Below are 24,722 nucleotides of genomic sequence, written 5' to 3'. Positions count from 1 at the left end.
AAAATGGACTTTCTTTACATAAGTAGAGATAAAAGAAGTGCCCAATAAAAGAAGTGCAGTCTCGAAAAAGAAAAGAAAACAGATGCTCGTAATCATACAGTTCCCGAGAAGTGTAGCAGACATGAAAGGGGTTTTTGTCAATGGCACGAAACAAAAAGCGTGTTTAGGCAGGTCTGCTGAACGCAGGTGGAACGGGATAGCAAAGATATGAGAAATTAATCTTGTGAGAAATCACTGCAGTTAACCGTCATGTTTCCGCATACAGCTTAGAAAGATACTTGTTCTCAAATTGCATCCGTTAGTGCTCCTCTTTCACATATGTCTCAAGTTTGATCTTTCTGCTTCTTTTACGGCCGCTGAAAGATAAATACAGTGTATTTACTTTTTATTGTTTGTACACATTTGATCTGCCCTCAGGAAGTCGTATTAGTTCAAACCCAGCTAACATGAAACACTCCCATAACTTTCACTAATGTTCTTAGAAAGTTATACAAATGTTAGGACAAACCGTTCTTAAAGGTGCAGTGTGTAATATTAATGAGGATCTATTAACATAAATGCAATATAATACACAAGACTATGTTTAAAAACCTTACATAATGAGCCATAATGTTTTTATTACCTCAGAATGAGCCGTTTCTATACACACACCGCGGGAAGTCAGTGAAGCCGCCATTTTGTGTATGAATTAGCTTACTCAAATATTTCAAGTTAAGAGCGAATACAAAATGTGTTAGTTCTGCTTAAAGGTGCAGTGTGTAATATTTAGGAGGATCTATTAACAGAAATGCAATATAATATACATAACTACACTCTAAAAAATGCTGGGTTAAAAACAACATAAGTTGGGTTGAAAATTGACTAACCCAGCAATTGGGTTGTTTTAACCCAGCAATTGGGTTGTTTTAACTCAGCAATAAGGTTGTTTTATGCCAACATTTAACCCAACCGCTGGGTTAAAACAACCCATTTACTGGGTTAAAACAACCCAATTGCTGGGTTAGTCCATTTTCAACCCAACTTGGGTTGTTTTTAACCCAGCATTTTTTAGAGTGTATGTTTTCAGTGGTGTATAATGAACCGTTATGTGTTTATGACCTTAGAATGAGCCGTTTCTATCTACACACACCGTGGGTCCCCGTACAGTGAGGCCGCCATTTTGTGGCGTCATGTTTCTACAGTAGCCCTAAAGGGACAAACTTCTCTACAGAGCGCTAGCTACTCTCTGCTTTCTCAGATGACCACATCTTTGTCCTGTGTCGGCCACCGTAGCCTCTCTATGTGCTTCAAAAGAGAGGGGTGAGCGGTGGGCGGGTGCAATTCACAACCTCGCCACTAGATGCCATTAAAATGTACACACTGCACCTTTAAAGTAATGTTTATGGAACATATATATATATATATTAGGGCCGGGCAAATTAACGCGTTAACGCTGGCGATTAATTTTTTCAGCTTAACGCATTAAAAATATTTAACGCAAATAACGCAGCGTCCGTTTTTATATCCATTTTTGCTTAGCGTTAAATGATCACCACGCTCCTATTCATGTAAATGCTTCCAAGCGCGATAAGACACAAGCGAACGCGCTGGATGCCAGTGTCCTGTCTCTGTGTGTGTGTGTGTGTGTGTGTGTGTGTGTGTGTGTGTGTGTGTGGATGCGTCTCATGTCAGCTAATCAAGGGACACTGACACACACACACACACACACTCGACGCATAGATAGACTCGCGTCAGTTTCCTGCTCACATCGAGTTCTCGTTTGCTCTTGAACAAACAATAACACAGAGGATTTTGAGTATTATCATATTAGGAGTCTTAAATTAGTTAAATAACGTCTTAAATGAACTTAAAGAGTTGTGAGGAAATGAGATGCGCGGGACAGCGCGTGAGATCCGCGGCTGTTCTTAAAGTGACAGTAGCACTGATGATGCCTGTCATTAATGTTCATCAAAGAACAACGGGAACAGAGAAAATGGTTATAATGGTTCCGTTATACTGTAATGTAACGTCATTAATGTTTCATAGAGACTTTAGTATCAGTTACTGGCCTTCATTCATAAAAAGATGACAATACAACACATATTTACAATATGCTGTCTTTAAATTAATTTGGAGAGTAACTGAAATTATTACAATATCAAAATATTAAAAACTTAAAATATTAAAAACTTGCGATTAATTACAGAAAAAAATGAGATTAATTAGTTAATTTTTTTTAATCGATGCCCAGCACTAATATATATATATATAGTTAATATATGTTCTTGTAATGTACAACGCTCATGGAACGTCCTTACGATGACTTACTTGAGAGAAATCATAACATTGAGAGAAAATGTTCTTGGTCTTTATGGTGTTATTAATATTTGCTGAATGTTTTTGGAATGTTTACATATGAATGTAAAGTCCAAATTTTTTGCATAGTGCTTTTCACAATACACATTAGGGCTGGGTAAAAAAATATTGATTTCTTGATTTTAAACGACTCTCACTTTTACAAAACAATATCGATTCTTAAAACCCAAGAATCGATTAGTCTTTTTTTTTTTTTTACGAAATTAAAAAACATAAATACCGCTTACAAGTAAACAATGTCACGTAACGTCACAGTAACCTCATAAAAAAACATATCCAGTGTCCATAAACTCGTTAGCCAGCTAGAAAAATGAACACTAGAGAGGAGCATTCTGCTAATTATATGCACCACATTACATAGACTATTGATAGTCAATGTTCTTCAATATTTAATAAATCTGGCAAGTTTTTATGACAGCCACCCTTTAAATGTTTATATTTAAAAAAAGTAGAATTATGATTATGTAATTGTAAAGTTAATATTATAACTTTATTATTATATAAAAAAAATATAATTTAGTGTCATTTAAGTGTTTGTATACAAATCTGTTCATTTGTACCTTCAATATTAGTAGGCTAATGTAGGATCAACTGACTCCCATTGTTTACAACATTAGTTCAGAAATTAGTTTTCCTTGAGAAAATTTTCCATGTATTATACCTGATACATATCCAACATAATCTATATTGAATTGAATCGAAAAGAATCGAAAATCGAAATCGAAAGCTTGTGAATCGAAATCGAATCGAATTGTGAAATTTGTGTCAATACCCAGCCCTAATACACATTGTTTAATAAATTCTCTCGTTGTCTTTCTATTACTCAAGGCAAGTTTATTCATATAGCACATTTCATTCACAATGGTGATTCATAGTGCTTTACATAGAAAAGGTATTAAAATAATGATAAAATAATCCCAAAATATGCATGCATAAGAAATAAAAGTCCTGAATCATTAAATTCGGGGCGCCCCTGTCTGGTATGGGAGAGATTGAGAGTCAGGTTTGTGATTTTACAGTAGCACTTTTTGGCGGTGTCTAGTGTGTTTTCGCTCTCAGAGGTGGCAACAGCTCACACCGTTTAATAAATAACTCCTCACAACTCCATTCCACGCCACAAACGTTTAACCCTCAAGCCACCCTCGTATAACTGCCCTTAATCCCGCCCTCGTGGACACATTTGGGCACGAAGGTCACAAGTGTGATTCCCAATTTTTTTTTAAATGTTATATCACCATCTTTGATAAACTTAATTCTATTAATTATTTTTTAACGAATTATTCGTATTAACGAATGTATTTACCTCTCAAAGTATCATATTTTTTATGTAAAATATGCTTATTTTGATGTCATATTTAATATTTCTTTAACTTCAGTAATGATGTGTATTTGTGTTTGACTAAAACTAAAACTCACTCTGTTATAGGCTCATTCAATGGCTTTCAATGCACTGCTTTTGTGGATGTGTGTGTTTGAGTGAGTGTGTGTGTGTGTGTGTGTGTGTGTGTGTGTGTGTGTGTGTGTGTGTGTGTGTGTGTGTGTGTGTGTGTGTGTGTGTGTGTGTGTGTGTGTGTGTGTGTGTGTGTGTGTGTGTGTGTGTGTGTGTGTGTGTGTGTGTGTGTGTGTGTGTGTGTGTGTGTGTGTGTGAGTGTTTGCCACATTGAGAATGTTGTATAGGCTCAGTCCTTCATTTGTGTGTATGTATGAGCTGCATTGTGTTGGATTTATTGATTTTTATTGGACAAATAAAAAAAAAATATGCTCGGAATTACAATTTTTTCCATTCATTCCTACGGGTGCCCATTTTTGTCCACAAAGGCGGGATTAAGGATTTTTTTTTTTTTTTTTACTTAACATCATTGTAGAATCGAGTAAAAATAAATGTGTGTGTTCACGTGGCAAATTTAGGAAAAGTAGCCAAGTCTTGTACCGCTCAGATTAAGGAATGTATTTTTTTTAAAACAAACAAAACGATTTTGCCCTCATTTGTCCAAAAGATGGCTTCAGGGTTAAACAACATTCAGAAATAATGTTTTCATAACTTAATGGGAATGTAGGCAACATATTCTAAGAGCATGTTTTTGTTAGCTGGGAATGAGTTACGCACATGCAGATAGTAACAACAGAATCATCTTTCAATTAATGTTCAAAATCAATGAGTCAATAGAAATATTACTGTACTGTGTTGGTACAGGTTGATTAGTACCATATACTGAATGATTCTAGCCTACTATTTATATTTCAGGTGTTTGCTTCAGCATATTTCAAAAACACTATGACTGCCTACATGTCCGTGTTTGGTACTTATTAACTCACATTCCCACAGTTCATATGTTGTGGCCTCAAAATGCTTTGATGTCCTGTTGTGACCACATCACAGATAAGCGAACAGTGGGATGTAACGCATAAGAATGAATTTCACTAACACTGAACAACACTGAATGTTATATATTCTAATCAGTGCTGTTACTGATTACATGTGATCTGGATTACATAATGAGATTGTAAAAATTGTGATTGTAATTGGATTATATTACACTTTAAAATACTCATAATTAGAATTCAGTTACTTTTTTATTGATTACATGTTACAATGGCAGTAAAGTATTCATAAATCATTGATGCAAATATATATATATATATAGCAAAAACGCTTCAGGAATGGTTTGAGGAGCACAACAACGAGTTTGAGGCGTTGACTTGGCCTCCAAATTCCCCAGATCTCAATCCAATCGAGCAGCTGTGGGATGAGCTGAACAAATAAGTCTGATCCATGGAGGCCCCACCTCACAACTTACAGGACTTAAAGGATCTGCTGCCAACATCTTGGTGCTAACATATTACAGCACTACATTTCCCAGAATCCCTCCTGGCTCCCACCTGCACACACTCAATGATCATTCCCTCATCACTCACTCAGTATAAAAGCAACATACTTTGTGAATGTAGAGGCTTTAATAACAAATAATTTGGTAACTCTTTAGATTATAGCCCGGAAAGTACTGTGCAAGTAAAATTACACACGCCTTTGATTTTATGTTCCTCTAAACCTCAGCACTTTCTAAAACATCCACTTTTCAAGATGCACGTGGAAAAATGTCTGATCTTTGACTCACGGGCAGCAGCGCATGATCCTGTGCTAATGTCATCTAATATTTGATGTTTTTAGAAATGTTTTTAAAACATTGATTTAAGTAGCAAATAAGATAAAATTATAAAATATATTTTGAGACCAAGGTCTTCATGATTTTCATTAAAGCAACAGTTTTTCAATAACAGAAGAATATGTAAAAGTATGATATTTGGGGTAAAAGGCACAATAATTAACATGATAATAAACAGCGGCTGACTTTAACATCTGTTGACATGACATGATTAGATGATAAATATCATATAAGATGTTGGGTGTCCACCTTAGAGATAATCACCAAATTTATAAAGAAATATTATATTTATCATATAATTTTATAAAATATAATGTATTGTTAAATCTATATTAAATTATTATGGGATCTCTTTCAATGCTTTCAGGATCTTTACTTTTTTAAATAATTTTGTTTCTATATTTTTTAAATATATTTCTATATTAACATATTTTAATGGGAGTATATTTATTGATCAAAAATTTATTATTTTATCAAAATAAACAGAAAATAGTGCAGAGTTTGCTAAAGTGATTGTTTTGAACAAGTATTAACTGAGACATTATTAAAAACACATTATTTCATCTGCAGTATTTGTGTCTTTGCCCCGTGTGTCTGTGGGGTTAAAGCTCCCTCAACACTTTTGTTTGGTTCATTATAAAAATGTAAATGATATCAGGATTTTAACCCGGCCTCATGCATGCGTTATAATAACACACTGGACTGTAATGGGGATGTGAGAATCTGCTTATGTTCTGTTAGTAATAGAGAGTGACATGTAAATACAGGAAATACTGCAGATAGAGCTCCATCACAGATAACACAGAGTCCATGTGGTTAAAAGTGCAGAAACTGATCAGTTCACGGCCGCTTCATCTTTATGAGCCATTCTAACATTACATTGAGTATCATGATTCACAGCACAGGAAGAAGAGCCAGAACTGTTACTGGAAACTTCTAAAACTATTTGAATTGTTTACTAAAGAAATGATGAGTTGTATCAGTGAGTTTGATTAGGAAGATTTCACAAATGTTGGTGTGTCTCCAGGAACAGGTTTGGGAAATACTGAGTTACAGCATCATCTCCTACAGTACATGAGCCTGTCCAGCAGAGGGAGACACACACACACACACACACACACACACACACACACACACACACACACACACACACACACACAGTGCCTTTGCCTGAGGCGTCTACTTTCTAGTGTAGAGTTTATCTCCTCATGCTAATCAAACACACTAACCTACAGATGTTCAGGGTCAGTTGTGAACTACAGGTGTGTTGATCTGAACTCTGAGAAAGGCAGTTCTTCAGGAGCAGCGCTGGACAAACTGGATGAGCATCACAATATGGAGGAAAATCTGTCTCTATTTCCTTTTCATTGCAACTTTATGTCAAGTCCCCTTTATTTATACAGTGCTTTATATAATACAGATTGTTTCAGAGCAGCTTTACAGTGATAAACAGGAAAATAATGATCAGTAATGTATATACTGTGTATATTTTTCCAGCTTCTGTTACATAAGGCAGTTTTGTGCATCCATGAAAATCTGTCACTGTAACAAACCTTTAACCAAATTAAACCATAAAAAAGAGAAACATATTTTAATTTTCAAAAATGTTAAAAATGTTTTAAATAGTGGTTTGCAATTATTTAGTTTGTCTTGTTATTCTGTCAAACATGATGTAAGAATATATAAACAGCTGCTGTTCATACTGTATGTTTCCAGAGCTCGATTTATTGGATACATTTTAAATGTAAGTGTGATTGACGAATGAGACGCTTTGATTACAGTGTTATTATTGAAGCATAATTTGCAAAACTATGTATATTATGTACATTTCTCTAGAAGAAACTAGAGAAACTTGCTCTAACTTGTAAAACTGAATTAATCTGGAAGCAGAATCAGATTTAACTGTGATTTTCTGCTGTAATGATCAGTTTAACTGGTAAGATCCTCAGAGGAGAAGTTGTGCAGCCATTATATAAGAATGGAAACACAGTCTCTGTGAAGGACGTCCTGAATGTGAGTAAATGTGTGTTAGTGACAGGATCAGAGAATGACACTGTTCCTCTGTCATAGTCCAGCTGAACTCTCACACGCTGAAGCTTCACTTTAACAGGAAAGACAGTGTCGGGTTGATCTGGGGATTGAGAGCCGTATTTGCTGTCCCAGTACATCACACGCCAGACATTAGACTTAAAGAAAACCTCTCCCTTCCTTTGGTTTGATGCTGTGGTTATTCCAAGAATCCAGACTGTATTGTCCCCAACCTCCACATCCCAGCAGTGTGTTCCTGAGTTAAAGCCCTCAGATCCCAGGACACATGCACACCTGTCAAACCTCTCTGGATTATCAGGAAGTGTTTTATCTTCATCACTGACCGACACACTGGTCAGATCAGACGAGAGTGTGAGACGAGGATCTGCTGTGTTTGGATCTAGAGTCAACGGAGCTGCAAAGAGAAGAACATCAGATTACAGGAGGAAATATGATCAGAAATGTAAATATAAAACATAAATCCTGCTATCATAACAATGGTCTCTCAGTTTCTGTCAGAATGGATTGAGGCTTCAGGTTTAATATCAGTATTCAACTAGATTAAAAAGTTCATCGATACAAACTTTAATTGGCTTGAAAAAGCCGGACCAGAAAGTTTGAAAAAGTTAGAAAAGTTTAAAGTTTTAAATAGTTTGAGTTTTAGTTAGTAGTTTAGACCTGCTATGCGGTTGCTAGGGTACTCAGGTGGTTGCTGTGCGGTTGCTAGGGTACTCAGGGTGGCTGGTAAGGTCTTGCTATGTGGTTGCTAGGGTACTCAGGTGGTTGTTAGGGTGGTTGCTATGCGGTTGCTAAGGTACTTGGGGTGTATGTGGTTGCTAAGGTGGTTGCTATGCGGTTGCTAAGGTATTTGGGGTGGTTGCTATGTGGTTGCTAGGGTACTCTGTGTGGTTGCTAGGGTCTTGCTATGTGGTTGCTAGGGTACTCAGGGTGGTTGCTAGAGTGTTGCTATGCGGTTGCTAGGGTATGCTGAGTGGTTGCTGCGGTCTTGATATGTGGTTGCTAGGGTACACTTGGTGTGGTAGCTATGGTGTTCTGGGTAGTTGCTATGCAGTTGCTAGGATGTTCTGTGGTTGCTAGGGTATTCTGGGTGGTTGCTACGGTGTTCTGGGTGGTTGCTATGATAGATAGATAGATAGATAGACAGACAGACAGACAGACAGACAGACAGACAGACAGACAGAGACAGACAGACAGACAGACAGACAGATAGATAGATAGATAGATAGATAGATAGATAGATAGATAGATAGATAGATAGATAGATAGATAGATAGATAGATAGATAGATAGATAGATAGATAGATAGATAGATAGATAGATAGATAGATAGATAGATAGAGAGTTGAATGAGTCTCTATGGTTTAGTTCATTGAATGTCAGTTGGAGTGAGTCTGGGCTTCAGTGTTTAGATTTGAATTTTTGACAGTTGGACAGTTTGAAAATCTGAACATTCCGTCAATGAAAGTCTATGGGAGTTTTTCCGAGTTTTAATCAGCATTTTTAGGAAAAGCGTAAGTCCGATCAGTTAGAAAAGATATAGCAACTCAAGCCAGAACAGTCTGAAGGTCTGATACTGGACGCGGATAATTGGTGCGAAGTTGGACGCTTGAACATTTTGAGTTTACTCGCTTCATTCGCGTGACATTCACTTCACAACAGAGCAGCTTTTCCTCAGCCAGTTCTTCTGCCGCTGCTCTGATGTCTCTGTGGCGGCTCCAGATATAATTCGTCTTGTGATGATGTAACGGCCGATCTTTGGTCTCATGGATCTATAATTTGTTCCTTGGCAAATCGTTTAGGCTGAGGGCAAAGTGAAGTTTCATTACTTTTTTATTTTTAGGCTATTTAACTTTAAGTTACCGTTGTAGCCGACTAGCGCTGACTTTGAATGTTTGACTGAATTGTTTGCTTTATTTCATGTATAGCTGATTATCAGTGTTGGGGAGTAGTTAACTACAAGTAGCTAAGCTACTAACTTAACTACATTTTTTCAGTAGCTTGTCAGTAGCTCAGTTGCTTTTAAAACAATGTAGCTTTTCCAGTAGCTAACTACTTTTTCCAGCAAGTAGCGGTGTAGCGCGACCAAAAGCTACATTACGTTTTGTGTTTTGACGAGCCTGCAATGCATTGAAGCAGCTCAGTGTTTTCTTCTTATTTGATCACATCCTAAAATCGCGCGTTACTACCATCTTTATTTCATTGCGCATCTTGCGGCTTTACGGTTCACAGAGAAGAGATCGTCTGATGATTATGTAAAGGACGTACAGGAGTGGGTTGATAACTTCACACAAATCGACTAGTAAAGGTCACACTTGATTTATACAAACAAAAGATTAAAACGCTGTCTGCGTCGAAGACTTCAAGCACATACAGGTGAATAATAGCCTTTTTAAATTGATTATCCTGCTATATATATATATACAGTGTTGGGGAAAGTTACTTTGAAAAGTAATGCATTACAATATTGCGTTACTCCCTTAAAAAGTAACTAATTGAGTTACTTAGTTACTTTTTAAGAAAAGTAATGCGTTACGTTACTTTTGCGTTACTTTTTCTCACCTGGGCTGGGCTTGCTTTTTAGTTTTGTTTTTTAATAGCAAAAAAAGTCCTTTTTTGTGCTAATGTAAAGACCTCTTCATACCAAAATTGAAATAATAGGCCTCAGGCTGAGGTATAAATGTGCTGCCATTCTGGATAATGGAAGAATAGGACGCAGGAGAAAAACGTTTTACCAATAAAAACAAAAAATCTAGTAATTTTTGCTCATGGCTTTAACTGAATCATCAAAGGTCAGCAGCACGACATTGGTCAATAAAGGTAGATTAAATGCATAAAAATATTTGTTCTATTTAACATTTATATATTTGAGGTTTGAGTACTCTGATTTTGCATTTGACTGATTTTATTCATTTTGAGGAGTACAGAATCTTTATTGTGCGAGTTAGTCTAGAACTACAATAACCATCATGTTCACACACACGCCTTTCCACTTATTTTTCACAACATGGTGGCAGGAGAGCTGTCAGTCAAATAAATGTGAAAAAGTAACTTGCGTTACTTTTTTGAAAAAGTAACTCAGATATTTTGTTGTAAATTTGAAAAGTAATGCGTTACTTTACTAGTTACTTGAAAAAGTAATATTATTACGTAACTCAAGTTACTTGTAATGCGTTACCCCCAACACTGTATATATATATATATATATATATATATATATATATATATATATATATATATATATATATATATATATATATATATATATATATATATATATATATATATATATATATATATATATATATATATATATATATATATATATATATATATATATATATATATACATATATATACATATATATACATATATATATATATATATGCATTTTTGTCTACTCCTGTGTATCAAAGTTGCTTATATTTTGTTCCTGCATTGATGGGACATTTGTAGCGCTTTTGCACTTGACAGTCAGTTTGAGATATAGACTACATTTGAGTATTGTATATTTGGATAGTTTACAAAATAAAACTTTACTCTTATCATAATTGTATTGCATTGTGTTGTTTTAAACCCCAAACATTTAACTTAAAACATTCTTCATTAACGATTATTCAGTTATTTGTAAATATGCATTTAATTGTAAAAATAAAATTAAATAAATAAAAGTAGTTTCGATGTAGCTAGCTACATTTTGGTAGTAACTTGTAGTGTATCTAACTACTTTTTCAGAAGGGTAGCTTGGCTGTAGTTGAACTACTTTCATGTTTAAGTAGCTTGTAGCTTGTCAAACTACTGTTTCAGAGTAGCTTCCCCAACACTGCTTATTATACCTTTTACTTCTACTTTTGTATTATTGATCATACATTGCATTTAACAAAAAGAGACTGGGTTGTGTTTCATGTAATTTCATGTTATCACAGTGATAATTATATTGTCTGAACCAGATATTAAAGGATTAGTTCACTTTTAAATAAACTTTTGTTGATAATTTACTCACCCCCATGTCATCCAAGATGTCCATGTCTTTCTTTCTGCAGTCGAAAAGAAATTAAGGTTTTGGATGAAAACATTCCAGGGGTTATCTCCATATAATGGACTTCAATGGGCTCCAAACGGTCCAAATACGAGCGTGGTCATAGATGTATGCGTAGATGCCTCATTAGCGCCTGCACGGATCAGTAGAATGAGGCATCTACTATTGATATATCTATGACCACAATCGTATTTGACCTCACTTTGCGGAAGTAATGGCTGAGCTCAGAGATGATCACGTTCGTCTGTTAAGAGTAGGGTTGCTACGATAGTCGGTGTTGCCGGTGTTACCGGTGTCCAGACTCAACACCGGTTACATCACTTGCCCACCGTGGCACCGCCCACCGTCTTTTTGATTTTTTTATAGTAATAAAATCATTTCGTTCAGTTAGAGAACAGACAATACAAATAAAAACTGAACGTATCTGCTTAATAAAGCAGGATCCGACCGTGAGTCTCGGCAGCGGCAGGAGTCATTCATCAGATTTAAGAGTGAGGAGCTGACTGAGATGATCGCTGAGGATTTGGTTTCAAAGCGAAACGTAAAAGCGCCTGTTTAAGGGAGTTTGTCATTTGTTTTGTTGTTGTGTTTTTCATTAAAAAATAATAGGCTAATGAACCCACAATTCAAGCAACCCGCAGCCGAATTGCCGCTAATTCAAAACCGAAAGTAAAATGTGCACGGCCGCACAGAGCGCGCATTGTTTACTTTCGCCTGGCTCTGCAGTGCGAGCCTCCGCGCTACGCTAACTGCGCGCATTTATTTTTGCCGCGCGCACCCTCGCGCCCGTGCGGGCGCGTCGAGTATAAACAGCTTTACGGACGAACTGTTATTCATTCATGGCGTGCATCTCAATCATAGACTGATCAATGCTTGATCAGTGCCCTGACTACTGAACTAGGGAACTGATTGAGACGCACACATGGCCTCACAGAGCGCGCATTTACAGACGAGCTGCCATTCACGGTGTGTGCGCACTGGCGCGTTTTCAGTTCAGAGTGGTCGTGTGTATGTTACTTTCGGTTAGATAGAATTAGTGATTTAAAAGCCTCTGCCGGTGATGCCGGTATTACCGGTGTTGTCACACATCAATTAACCGGTGGGAAAATTTCCTCACCGTCACATCCCTAGTTAAGAGGTAAAATAATAGCATAAATACTGCTGGGTTTCTCGCAGAAACTGATGGTTTGGCTACATAAGAAACTTATTCATCGTCTGGTGTCGTTTAAAGCCCTTTGAAGCTGCACTGAAACTGTCATTTGGACCTTGAACCGTTTGGGGCCCATTGAAGTCCATTATATGGAGAAAAACTCTGGACTGTTTTCATCCAAAACCTTAATTTCTTTTCGACTGCAGAAAGAAAGAAATGAACATCTTGGATGACATGGGGGTGAGTAAATAATCAGCAAAAGTTTATTTAAAGGTGAACTAATTCTTTAATATACAGATTTTCTCCTCATTGTTGTCACTACAAGAGCAAGCTCCTGATTGGCTAACGTGGCGCGAATATCCGCCAAAGTTCAGATTTTTCAACTCGGGCGATTCGCGCCATTCACGCGATTCACGCGTCAAACACTCAAATCGCGCCGCCTCATTCGTGTGAATCGCACCTCAGAATGTCTATTCGTGTCTTTCTATTGACTTAACATGTAATTCACTCACGCAAATCGCGTCATTCGCGTCCGGTGTGAACGCACCATTAGAGTCAGAAATTTAGAGTAAGAAAAATAATAATAATAACATTAAGTTTAATCGGATTTCAGTAAGTTGGCTCTTCCAGGCCAACTTAATAAACACTATTGTATCCTAATACATAAGCAGAGACCATGAGGAACAGACTTCTGTAGTCATTATGAGTTCACTGTATGATCTGATGATCTTCTGAAATACAGTTCAGATTCACTCACAAATTCAAGAGATTATTAAATATATTTCTCTCAGATGTTAATGTTGTGTGTGTTTCTATCTGAAGGATGTTTTGCGCTGGTGTCAGATCTGCTGAGACTCACTGTGTTGGACAGTTTCCAGCATCTTCTTCCAGACTCTGAACGGCAGGTTACCCAGGTAACGGGACCAATCAATCAAAGCTCCAGAACTCATCCGTGGATCCGGCTGTGAGATCTGGACTCTGGAGGAACATTCAGGAGTCAGAACTGCAGTGAATTTGAGTTCAGATCCACTGAGAGAAGAGATACGAGCAGCTCACTCACCTTTCCATTGAGACGCTAAAGTTCTGGAAAATATAGAGTTTGAAAACATGTTAATATCTTATCAAACACTCTCATTGTCAGTGAGTCTCAAGTTGTTTTCTGCTCAAAGAATGAAGCCAGATTGATTGGTCACCTTTAGAAACGAGACGTCATTGGCTTTCATCATCTCCTCCATGTCTCTGATTGTGTGTGAAAGAGCTGAGATGTGTGTGTTCATCTCCTCCAGCTTCTCCTTCATCATCTGCTTCTTCTGCTCCTCTTCCTCCCTCAGTGCAGTGATTGTAGCTTCTTCTTCGTCTCTGAGAAACTGATGAAGCTTCTCAAACTCTTCTTTAATCTGACGCTCTGTGTGCTCAGCTTGAGACTGAAATCACATCACATTCACTTCAGTCAGCTCTGTGTGAACACACACTCCACTAATGTCAATAATAAACTGTGTGTGTGAATGTTGAGTGTTTAACTCTTTACACATCCTCACCTCGATGTGTTGGATTGTTTTATCACACTCTCCTTTCATTTCTTCTCCATGTTTGAGCTTGTTTTGTAAGGACGTCAGCGCTGTATTAAATTCCTCCTACAGGTTAAGATGAAAATCTGTGAAACTTGTGAAGCTATAAGAGGTTTAAACATTGTGTGTCTGGATGTTTTCCGTGTTCTATTATTTATATGTTGAATGGGTCATTCTCAGGACAATTTTTTATATAATTTGGAAAGGATGAACATCAAGAAATCTTGTTTTCACCAAACAAATGTGGATTTTGCAACAGCCGATTCTTAATTATTATATCCATGCAGTTGTAAAAGATACTACTATCACTTTTTGGTGTGTCTTGTAATAAATCACATATTATCAATGAAAAAATATGAATAACGGATGACATTTCTATTGTTTTCAAAACATATTTTGTGCCAATGCTGTTACATTCAAGAAGATTTGAACATCCGAGCGGTCGAAGCAGTGCAGCGTTTTATATCAGTAGTAAGTCATGGAGATTTAGTCTGAGCAAAAATAAATACTGATTTATTACTGTTTCTATGTTTATCACTGTATTTAGCATGAAATGAGAGACGTTTGTCTTACCTTGTAAGATGAAACCACTTCACTGAAGGGTCTGAATGTGTGTTTGGTGTGTTTCTCTGAGTCTCTGCACACTAAACACACAGGCTGTTTGTCCTCCAGACAGAAGAGTTTGAGTTTCTCACTGTGTAAACTGCAGATCTCCTCAGACTCTGATGAACGCCTCTCATTTCTCTCCTTTAGGAACAACTCACACAAGTTTTTTAATGCAAGATTAACTGGAGGATCATGTTTTGACAATCTCCTGCAAACGGGACACTCCTGAGTTTCCTTAGTTTTCCAGAACTGTTGTAGACACTCTTTACAAATACTGTGACTACAGGACAATAAAACAGGAACCTTGAAGATTTCACAGCAAATAGGACAATAAAGCTCTTCTGCAGATTTTGAATCCATTTCCTCGTCTTGTAAAATATCCAATGATCTACAGTTTAGTTTCACTTTCTGGTCTTTGGTTTGAAAAGTAAATAACCATTACAATCAAAATCTAATCTGGGATAATTCAGAAATACACAATAATCCTAATATAAAGTGTCCTCTGTTCTTCACAACACTGACTCGATTTAGCTTTCAGTAGAAATGAAAGTTAGAAATAATGACTAGTCATTTCCTGGTTTTGTAAGAGGGTGGAGCTTCTGAAGACAGACTGGATTTCTGAGTTTCTGTTGGTGTTGTTATGTTGTAAAAGGCCTTGTATTGATGATTAAATAGAAAGTGTTCAAATGTTTTCACTTTAATGATTACCTGCAGGTTAAGTTACTAAGCCTCTGTGAAACGACTTTGTGCAAAGACTGGCAAGCAGCTGATATACAGTCTTGTGAAAAAGAAAGGACACACTTTTGAATGGTTTTAATATAAATATAAAATTGAGATCATTGTCCTGTTTCATGACCCAATTTCGGCCAAGCTTTATGTGGCGGGGCTGTGATGGGCAGACACAAATTTACCCAAAGTATAACTACGCCAGAGTATGGCGAAGGAATCAAAAATCGTTTACACTAATGCACGACTACGCCACCCCGATTCTATAAATGGGAAAATTCAAACCCAATATAGGGCACACAGGTTCGTCACCACTAACTCCAAGAGACGTAGATATAAATACAAAAATGACTTTATTTCACATAAAATGTAGAAAAACTGTTGACCAAAGAAAAGAGAAAATAATAATAGTAAAAGAAAAACAAAAGAACCTTCAGGCTGAGGCTTACCAGTGGGCAACTAGCTGGACAGTGAGCAAACAAAAAGAAACCAAATATAAGAACACACTTAAACACATTAAACAAAGACAAATTGTATGAGAATAAATTCTTGCAACAAAAGGCCCACTGGCCACAGGAGTCAGGCAGAGATTTAATTAGGTTCACGACGAGCATATGAACCAATACCGGCCATGGAGCGGCAAGAGGAAAATGATAACAAAACCAAAAAGGGAAGAAAATAAACAATACAAAGGAAAACAATTGAATAGGTTTAAAATTAAAATCACAAAATACAAGAACTAAATTAATGAAAAACTGAACACCACTGGAAGAACTCAAATCAAAACATTTCCACGCCATTCCGTGAAGGAGTGAGGATTGAAGGAAAATGATCTCAAATAACAGGACACACACGCTGCCCGTGGCAATATAACAATCAGTGGGGCTAAACATGCACTGTTAAGAGTACATCTCATTTTACGTGACGGCTCGGGCTAGCCATCCTCCCCTAGGCCACCAGCTTGAGCGTGAAACATAAAAACAAATAAAATAACAGAATGGTCAGTCACAGAACTACAGCAGAACAAAACAGTGCAGTCTCGGTGTCGTCGAAGGAGCGTTTGCGCTGCCGCAGAACCGAAGTGTTCACGAGCAGTTGCCCCACGAAAATAGACAGATTTACAACATCAGTTAAAACACCCAAACCCACGATGCTCAAGGGGCTAGATATACGTACCCAGAAGTAGATTGCTAAGCACACGGGTTCAATCACTCACAACGTTATCTGTAGGTATTTAACGAAGACGAAACTGCAAACATGCAGACGCTGCATAAGAGCACACACACCTGGGCTGCAACACAAGCGAAGCACAAGTTACTACGAGTCACACCACAACACACATTAATGCATTAGGGTTACCATATCTGGGGTTAAAGAGAGCCTGTACCCATCAGCAAAGTCACACCAGCCGTAACCTGGCTAGAATAAAATAGACACACTTAACTGGTGCATAGGCACTAGCATCTCACTATGGCAAAAAAGATGGCGGTAGGTGCCCGCAGGCTGGCAGGTACTGCGACTCCACTTAACCTAAAACAATCTAGGAAGCCACCTATCTTCTCTTACAACATCAAAGGGATAAAACCACTATCATAACGTCTGCACATAAAGGATACGAACGCTCAGGTACAACGCGTAGTTTTGATTCTTCAATTTGTTGCAATCTGTGCTGCAGCGGAACACCTGGTCAACTTCCTGTCACTTTGCATCACGCTCTGTGAAGCATATTAATTTCTCACCTGTCATTTCGTGGTGCCAGTACATCGCTTATTCTGTGTTTTTAAACTGCGGACGCGCTGACGTCCATCAACATAACCACAACGATGGATCTCAAACATCGGCACAAAAGAAAGCGTCAAACTTACTGTGTATGCTTCTGCTACTGTGTGGGGATATCCATCTTAACCCGGGCCCTGTGAGCTGTCGGCTAACTGCGGAACACAGTGTCAACCTTTCACTTGCTGCTCATGGCTCTACAACTTCCATAGCGGAGAGTTCTGCTTCTAGAGCCGCGGACATGTGTGTGTCGTCTTTGCAGACCAACATAATATTGCGCACAGTGAAAAGGAAAGTTGAAATTTCTGCTGTTAACCCTTTAACACCCCACTTTTCCCCGTGTTCAGTGGATAAGAGCAAAGACAGAGTGACTCTCAAACAACAAAAATTTAGATTGTTCCAGACTGTAAACCATGCAAAAATACTCTGGGAGCCAAACGTAAAGCCGAAGGGGATTCTCGGGGGACATTTAAATATTAGAAGTGTCGTGTCAAAGACTGAACAGTTGGAGCATCTGCTAACGGGTTCTAATCTGGATTTTTTGTGTTTGTCAGAGACTTGGCTAAAACCCTCTACTCCACAAACTGTATTTCATGTACCTGGCTACAATGTTTTTAGATGTGACCGGAAACAGGGAAAGGGTGGTGGAGTAATGATCTATGTGAAGGAACATTTGGAATGTTAATTAATTGAAAATCTCACTGACTCGTTGGAATGTGTGGGAGTAACAATCAGACTCTCAGCCGAAATGTCTTTTATGGTTATTGTGCTGTATAGACCACCTACAGCAAAATACATTTTTTTTTAACCATTTCACTGAGATACTGAAAAAAATGGGACAATAAAGAAACCATTTTGTTAGGTGATTTTAATATAAATTGGTTGGACAAGAGGAACAGGGAAAATGTAAAACAAATTAGTAATACGTTTCAGATGGCACAAATTATAAAAAATCCAACACGCATAACAAAATCGTCCCAAACCCTAATAGATTTAATTTTTACTAATCAAGCAGAACGAATTACCAAAACTTATAATTTGATAACAGGCTTGTCCGACCATAACCTCACTTTAATGGTTAGGAAATTATCAAAAATGAGATATAAAAAATGTAATTCAGTTGACCTTAATTTAGTGGCCTCTTATATTCCCAAAAAAGATATGGAACTGTTTCATAATGAAATACAAAAAATTAAATGGAATCAATTAACATCTGGTAAAAATTGTCAGTCAGCATGTAATGATTTTTTAAAAACATTCCATGAACTCTTATCCAAATACTCTAAACAATCCCATTTAAAAAATGAAACCAAAAAATCTCTGCCTTGGATAAATGAGTCCATATGGAATCTAATGAAGTCAAGAGATGCAGCACTTAAAAAGTCCTTGAAAACAGGCCACATGACTGATCGACTTTTATATAAGGAGCTTAGAAATAAGGTTACAATGTTGTTGAGAAGGACTAAAGCAAATTTTTATATGAATTTAATTGAACAAGCAAAAGGTAATACTAAAAAACTTTGGCAAGCCATTGATAAAGTCACTGGACGAAAACATTCTAAACGCCAGAAAATGGAAATTAATATAAACGAAAATCTTGAAAACGATCCACAAATAGTTGCTAATTATTTTAATAATTATTTTATAGAATCAGTTAAGGAACTTTGCAAACATTCAAATTGCACCAATCAAACATCTGACCCTATTTTTGAGAATAATCCAAGTTTTATGAAGTTCGAAACGACCAATGAATTTAAAATAAACAAAATTTTGGAATCAATGATGAACTCTAAAAGTAAAGACATTTGGGGATTTAATAGTACAATTCTAAAAAGACATAAAGATATTTTTATGACTCCTATTACTCACATGACAAATAAATCAATCAAAGAAATTGTGTTCCCTGCTGCTTTTAAAAATGCAGCTATCACGCCAGTTTTTAAAACCGGCAACAGACATTAAGTATGCAATTATAGACCCATCAGCATACTTCCTGTTGTCTCAAAGGTAATTGAAAAAGTGATTGCAGAACAGTTATTAGAACACCTTAATAAAAATAATCTACTGCATCCCATGCAATTTGGATATAGGAAAAACCCCTCCACTGAAACTGCATGCTGCCATTTTATAGAAGGGGTAAAAGCTAAGTTGGACAAGGGAGGGGTCGTGGGCACTGTGTTTTTAGACCTACGCAAAGCATTTGACACGGTCAACCACTCAGTGCTGCTGAAGAAATTGACAAACTACAAACTGTCTCACAGTGCACTGCAGTGGATAAAATCATATCTTAGTGACCGTGTACAGTGCGTGCGAGTCAATAATATGCTGTCTACATCAAAGGCTTGTGACACAGGTGTCCCCCAGGGCTCTGTTCTTGGGCCACTGCTGTTTACACTCTATATTAATGATCTCCCTTCAGTGTGTGGTGAGGTGGATGTTCAAATGTATGCGGATGATACAATTATTTATGCACATGGAAATGATGCCACTAGTGTGGCTAACAAATTAACTGTGGTCATGAATAACATTGCAGATTGGCTCACCTCTGCTTCTCTTACACTTAACGTAAATAAAAGGGTGTCAATGTATTTTACTAAAATTAGAAAACCAATGACTTTTCCATGTGTTTTTGTAAAAGGAAAAAAGATTAAAGTAGTAGATGAATTCAAATACTTAGGGGTCATTTTAGAACCAACATTCGGTTTTAAAAAACATATTAAAAAATTGTCTAATATTTTAAAATACAATATCTCAGTTTTTAAACATATTCGAAATATGCTCACTTATGATGCAGCAAAAATATATCTGATGCAATGATTATTTCTCATGTTAACTATTGTATCTCCTGTTGGTCTCAAACAAGTCAAATAACATTAAAACCATTAAAATCACTTTATAATCAGGCTGTAAAAGTATTAGATAAAAAAAATTAAGACATCACCATTGCCAATTTTTTAGGCGGTTAAATATATAAAATTTTGAAAATCTAATTGTATACTCAAATGTTAGGTTAATTTTTAAGATTCTTAATAATAACGCACCTCCACCACTGAGGAGATTTGTACAGCTCTGCTCAGACTACCAGGACATCTAGGTCCACAAGTCGAAATGACTGTAGATTACCTAAAAGATGCTCTGCCTTTGCACAGACAGCCTTCTCATTCAAAGCTGTTAAAGAATGGAACAATCTTCCAGATAGTCTAAAATTAACCTCTGACCTGAGGGACTTCTCTCAAAATGTTGAAAAGGTATTATTAGAAAACCAACTATGTCAGCACTGATTATGTTAATGTTTAGTAAGAATTAACTGCAGCAATTTTAAAAGGTTGATTGTAAACAGTATGTACAGGGTTAGCTTAGGCTGAAGTGTAAATGAGGTTGTAAATAGATAGTTTAGATGTATATATTTTATTGTTTTATCTGCCCAGGGACTGCGGATGGAAATTAGCTGTGGCTAAATCTGGTGTAAAGCATCTTTTCTTTTGTAAGATTAATGTACTTGCACATGGTCCCTGTCAAATAAATAATAAACTTAAACTTAAACTTAAGCAGCAACGTTAGCCAAACAGCTAGATACATACCTCCCGCAGAGCTGCGCGTGCACACCCAGACCACAATGATACGCACCCAGTTGACAAAACTCAGCCTTAAATATGCCAGGAATGGCAGTGATAGGCTGTCACACCCACCATTCAGGTGACAACTATGTTCAATAGGGCGGGACCTAGACCGCCCTGCTACATTTAGCTGTCGGACAGATGACCTCAGACTTGACTCTAGAAGACTTTGGTATACAGAGGAGTTCATGGTCGACTCAACGACTGCAAGATGCCTGCAAAACAAGCCCAAATCATCACCCCTCCATCAGCTGATGGACAGTTGGCATGAGGTGTTTGTGCTGATATGCTGTGTTTGGTTTTCACCAAAAGTGGTGCTGTGCATTATGGCCAAACATCTCCACTTTGGTCTCGTCTGTCCAGAGGACATTGTTCCAGAAGTCTTGTGGTTTGTGTAAGGATAGGGACTTAAATAAATAAACAGTGACGTAAATAAAGAAAAGACATTCCAAATGTGAGTGAGACATGACTACGTGCTTTTTTGAAAGATATTATAGGATATATTATGTGGTGTCAGAAGTGAACCTTAAGAATAGGTTACACAGAACCGCACGCAGGAGAGAAACTGAAGCATGGCTGTTGGAGCCGTACAGACATCACATCCGGAGCAGTTTGACTTCAATTCAGCGGATTACCAAGATGAATCAGACGGTTCGAGCCCTTTCGTCTAGCATCAGGAATGAGTGCAAAACCTGAGGAATACCAAATCAGCTCTTTGTTAAATGCCATGGGAGACGATGCCGACGGTATCTTTGCACTATTACCGCTGAGCGAGTCAGAGAGAAACAGATATGACTGTGGTGGAAGCATTTAGACAGCACTGTGTCGGCGTAATGCCAGTTATAATCATAGATTCCAAAATGATGGTGAAACTACAGAGCATTTTATAACAGCAGTTCACAAGCTGGCAGAACGTTAAAAGAGGAATTAATCCAAGACGGATAGTTGTGGGAATCAGAGACATGGGACTGTCGGAGCACTTACAATCGGATCCAGAGCTAACATTAGCTAAAGCTATACAAAAAGTACGCAAAATGAAACAGTCAAGAGCAGCAAACAGTGTTACATGGTGTGATGATCTGCCAAGAGCATTAGCAGATCACAACAAAGAAATAGACCATAGTCACAAACAGGGAGCGAAGTGATCTTTAATTGTGTCTTTATTGAATCTTGCTTAAGCAAGAAAAAAGTGATCTCAAGCCTCATTAGAGGAAAAAGTGTAAAAAGTGTAAAACTTGTAACAGTTAAAGAGATCAAGAATCATATTCCATTCAGGTTAAATCACAGGAAATTCAGTTTTAACATCCAACATGTTCCAGGGAAAAGTGTAATCACAGCAGACACACTTTCACACGTGCTTCTGGATGTGTGTCCTTCACGGGCTGACTTACAGCTAGACAGAGATCTCAATGTCTTCCTTCCCGGTAACAGACAGCAGATTGGAGCAGATAAAGCAAGCTCAAGAAGAAGAGAAACACAAAAAGGTGAAGAACACTATCTTGCTGGATGGCCAGAAAAACACACAGTGAGCAAAGAGCTGATGCCATATTGGCATGTGAGAGCAGAACTGACTGTACCCGATGACATGCGGTTGAAGATGACAGGTGTCATTCCAGAGACATTGCAGAAAGAGATTCTGACAAAAATACATGACGGGCTCCAGCGGATGATAAAGTGCCATGCCAGAGCACAACACTCAGTCTGGTGGCCGGTGTGTTTCCTCACACATTCGTCAGATGGTGGAACAGTTGTAACACTCAGCCCAATACACTGAGTTACAAAAGTTAAAATTGGGGTCAGATTAAACTGTGTGATGTTGGGAGTGTTTAAAAAGATGAGACACTCCTTCAAGTGAACTGTAGGCAAGGCACGTCAAGGCAAGTTTATTTGTATAGCACATTTCATACACAGTGGCAATTCAAAGTGCTTTACACAGAAATTAAGTTAAAATAATCATAAGTGAATAAAATAAATATATATATAGTATAACAGTTATAATAGGAATTAAAAGAAAATAAAAGATGAAATCCCCTATCTGGGGTGAAAGAAAATGGAGAGTCAGGTTTACTTTAAAAATATTTGTCAGGTAACTGTGCGTTTAGACAATGAAAGCTTTAGCATAAGTTCTGCCGGGAAGACTTAATTGTCACGTCACTTCAACTTTTTATCTATCCAATCACATTCTAAAACTTGGGTATAAAAGATTGGTAACTACTCATGTCTGAGTTCGCAGATGCTGACGCTCCAATTCCCGCCCGCCGCTGCAACTGTCTTCTTCTTCTTCGATAGTAGCCTAAGCCAGTGTTTCCCAACCTTTTTTCAGTCATTTTATCATACGTTACGCTAGGGGTGTAACGGTACAGATTGCTCACGGTTCGGTTTGTATCACGGTTTTAGGTTCACCGTTTTGGTACGGTTCAGTATTTGCTATGTTCAGGGAAAAAAGGACTACTGTCAAATAAAAAAAAATAAAATAAAAAGAACAAATCATTTAAATACAAGCAGCAGCACAAATAAATACTATCGAGCAAAGATACTAATAAAATAAACTATGCTTTTCAGGTTTTTCAGGTACGTCTATCATTAGTTTTCAGGTACAGAAATTGATCAAATGTAAAATAACATTGCATATTTGACTGTATAAATTAAAGATTAATCCTATTAAACTTACAAAAGTTATTCAATCAAGAGCAGTGAGTGATGTCCTTGTCTTTTGTTTGACATTAAACAGACAGCAGTAAAGGCTACTGCCCCTTTAAGACCTAATGCTCGGATATGCGTCGTCTTTTCTCGACTGTATAAAGTTTACTTAAGGCATATACAGACTATGTCTGCTAGAATACTCATAAACATGGACATGTTAACATGCTTTTTACGTGAGTTCATCCGTTCAAGAGTGAGACTTGAAAGAGAACTCAATATTTGCGTGCTGTGAGACGTGAGACTTTCGGATGAGTGAACAGAGACTAATTTTCTCACAGCGTGCTCATTCTTGCTTCTCATTCGCATCTTCTGGCACTAAACCCGGGGGATGATGGCGAAAATGACTGGTCATATTCGAACATACGGCATGCAATGAACAAAGTTTACAAAGAGAGAATTATTTGAAAAATTTGAACAAAAAAAAAATATTTAAAGGACTTTTACACGGCACCCCTGCTCTCGTCAGACGGCACCAGGTTGGGAAACACTGGCCTAAGCTACTGTCTGTGTACTGCCACCTGCTGGACTGGAGGTCTAGCAACTCAAGCCACTTCACAGACACAGATTTGCGTGTTCTGAGTTAACACAATCAGAACGTAAAAATACGGGATATTTTACGGGAAAATACTAAAACGGGAAGACAGCGGGAAAAGAGCTAAAATACGTGAGAAACCCGGAAAATACGGGAGGGTTGACAGCTATGATAAAACATTATATAAAAATGCCATTATGTGCCAGCGATTAATAACTTTGTTTACAGTCATCAAGCAATTATGCAAGACAAACAAATAAAATAACAACAAAAGACAAGAAATAGATAAAAATGATAAAATAAACTTTTTTTAAAAGTATAAAATGTCAGTCTGTCTAACAGCTGAGATAAATATTTAGAAATGAAAATGTATGCAGTCAAATGTAGAATAAAACCACTGAAGTTTCTCACTGTCTTAATTTCTGATGAAGATAATGTG

The 24,722-nt window shown here is 37.3% G+C and overlaps 1 protein-coding gene across 1 annotated transcript; it reads right to left on the bottom strand.

Moving 5' to 3' along the window:
- Positions 1–6,856: 6,856 nt before the first annotated feature.
- LOC307139309 (nuclear factor 7, ovary-like) lies at positions 6,857–17,783 on the bottom strand. The gene is made up of 7 exons (XM_079838209.1): positions 17,521–17,783; positions 14,897–17,370; positions 14,294–14,389; positions 13,949–14,179; positions 13,816–13,838; positions 13,615–13,733; positions 6,857–7,962 (listed from the first exon to the last, which is right to left on the bottom strand). The coding sequence occupies exons 2-7, from the start codon at positions 15,287–15,289 to the stop codon at positions 7,418–7,420; spliced, it is 1,407 nt and encodes a 468-aa protein (XP_079694335.1). The 5' UTR covers positions 15,290–17,370; positions 17,521–17,783; the 3' UTR covers positions 6,857–7,417.
- Between the last annotated feature and the right edge of the window lie 6,939 nt (positions 17,784–24,722).

This window comes from Gobio gobio (genome assembly GCF_949357685.1).
Source record: "Gobio gobio genome assembly, chromosome: 16".
Taxonomy (NCBI): domain Eukaryota; kingdom Metazoa; phylum Chordata; class Actinopteri; order Cypriniformes; family Gobionidae; genus Gobio; species Gobio gobio.
This window is presented reverse-complemented; position numbering and strand designations above follow the sequence as displayed.

What these genes read in the sequence shown, in the direction of transcription:
- LOC307139309 (XM_079838209.1), bottom strand. Translation starts at nt 15,289, where the DNA reads ATGGATTCAAAATCTGCAGAAGAGCTTTATTGTCCTATTTGCTGTGAA. An exon ending in AAGTGGTTTCATCTTACAAG is followed by an intron (nt 14,390 to 14,896) that starts GTAAGACAAACG and finishes CTTAACCTGTAG; the next exon opens with GAGGAATTTAATACAGCGCT. An exon ending in AAACAATCCAACACATCGAG is followed by an intron (nt 14,180 to 14,293) that starts GTGAGGATGTGT and finishes ATGTGATTTCAG; the next exon opens with TCTCAAGCTGAGCACACAGA.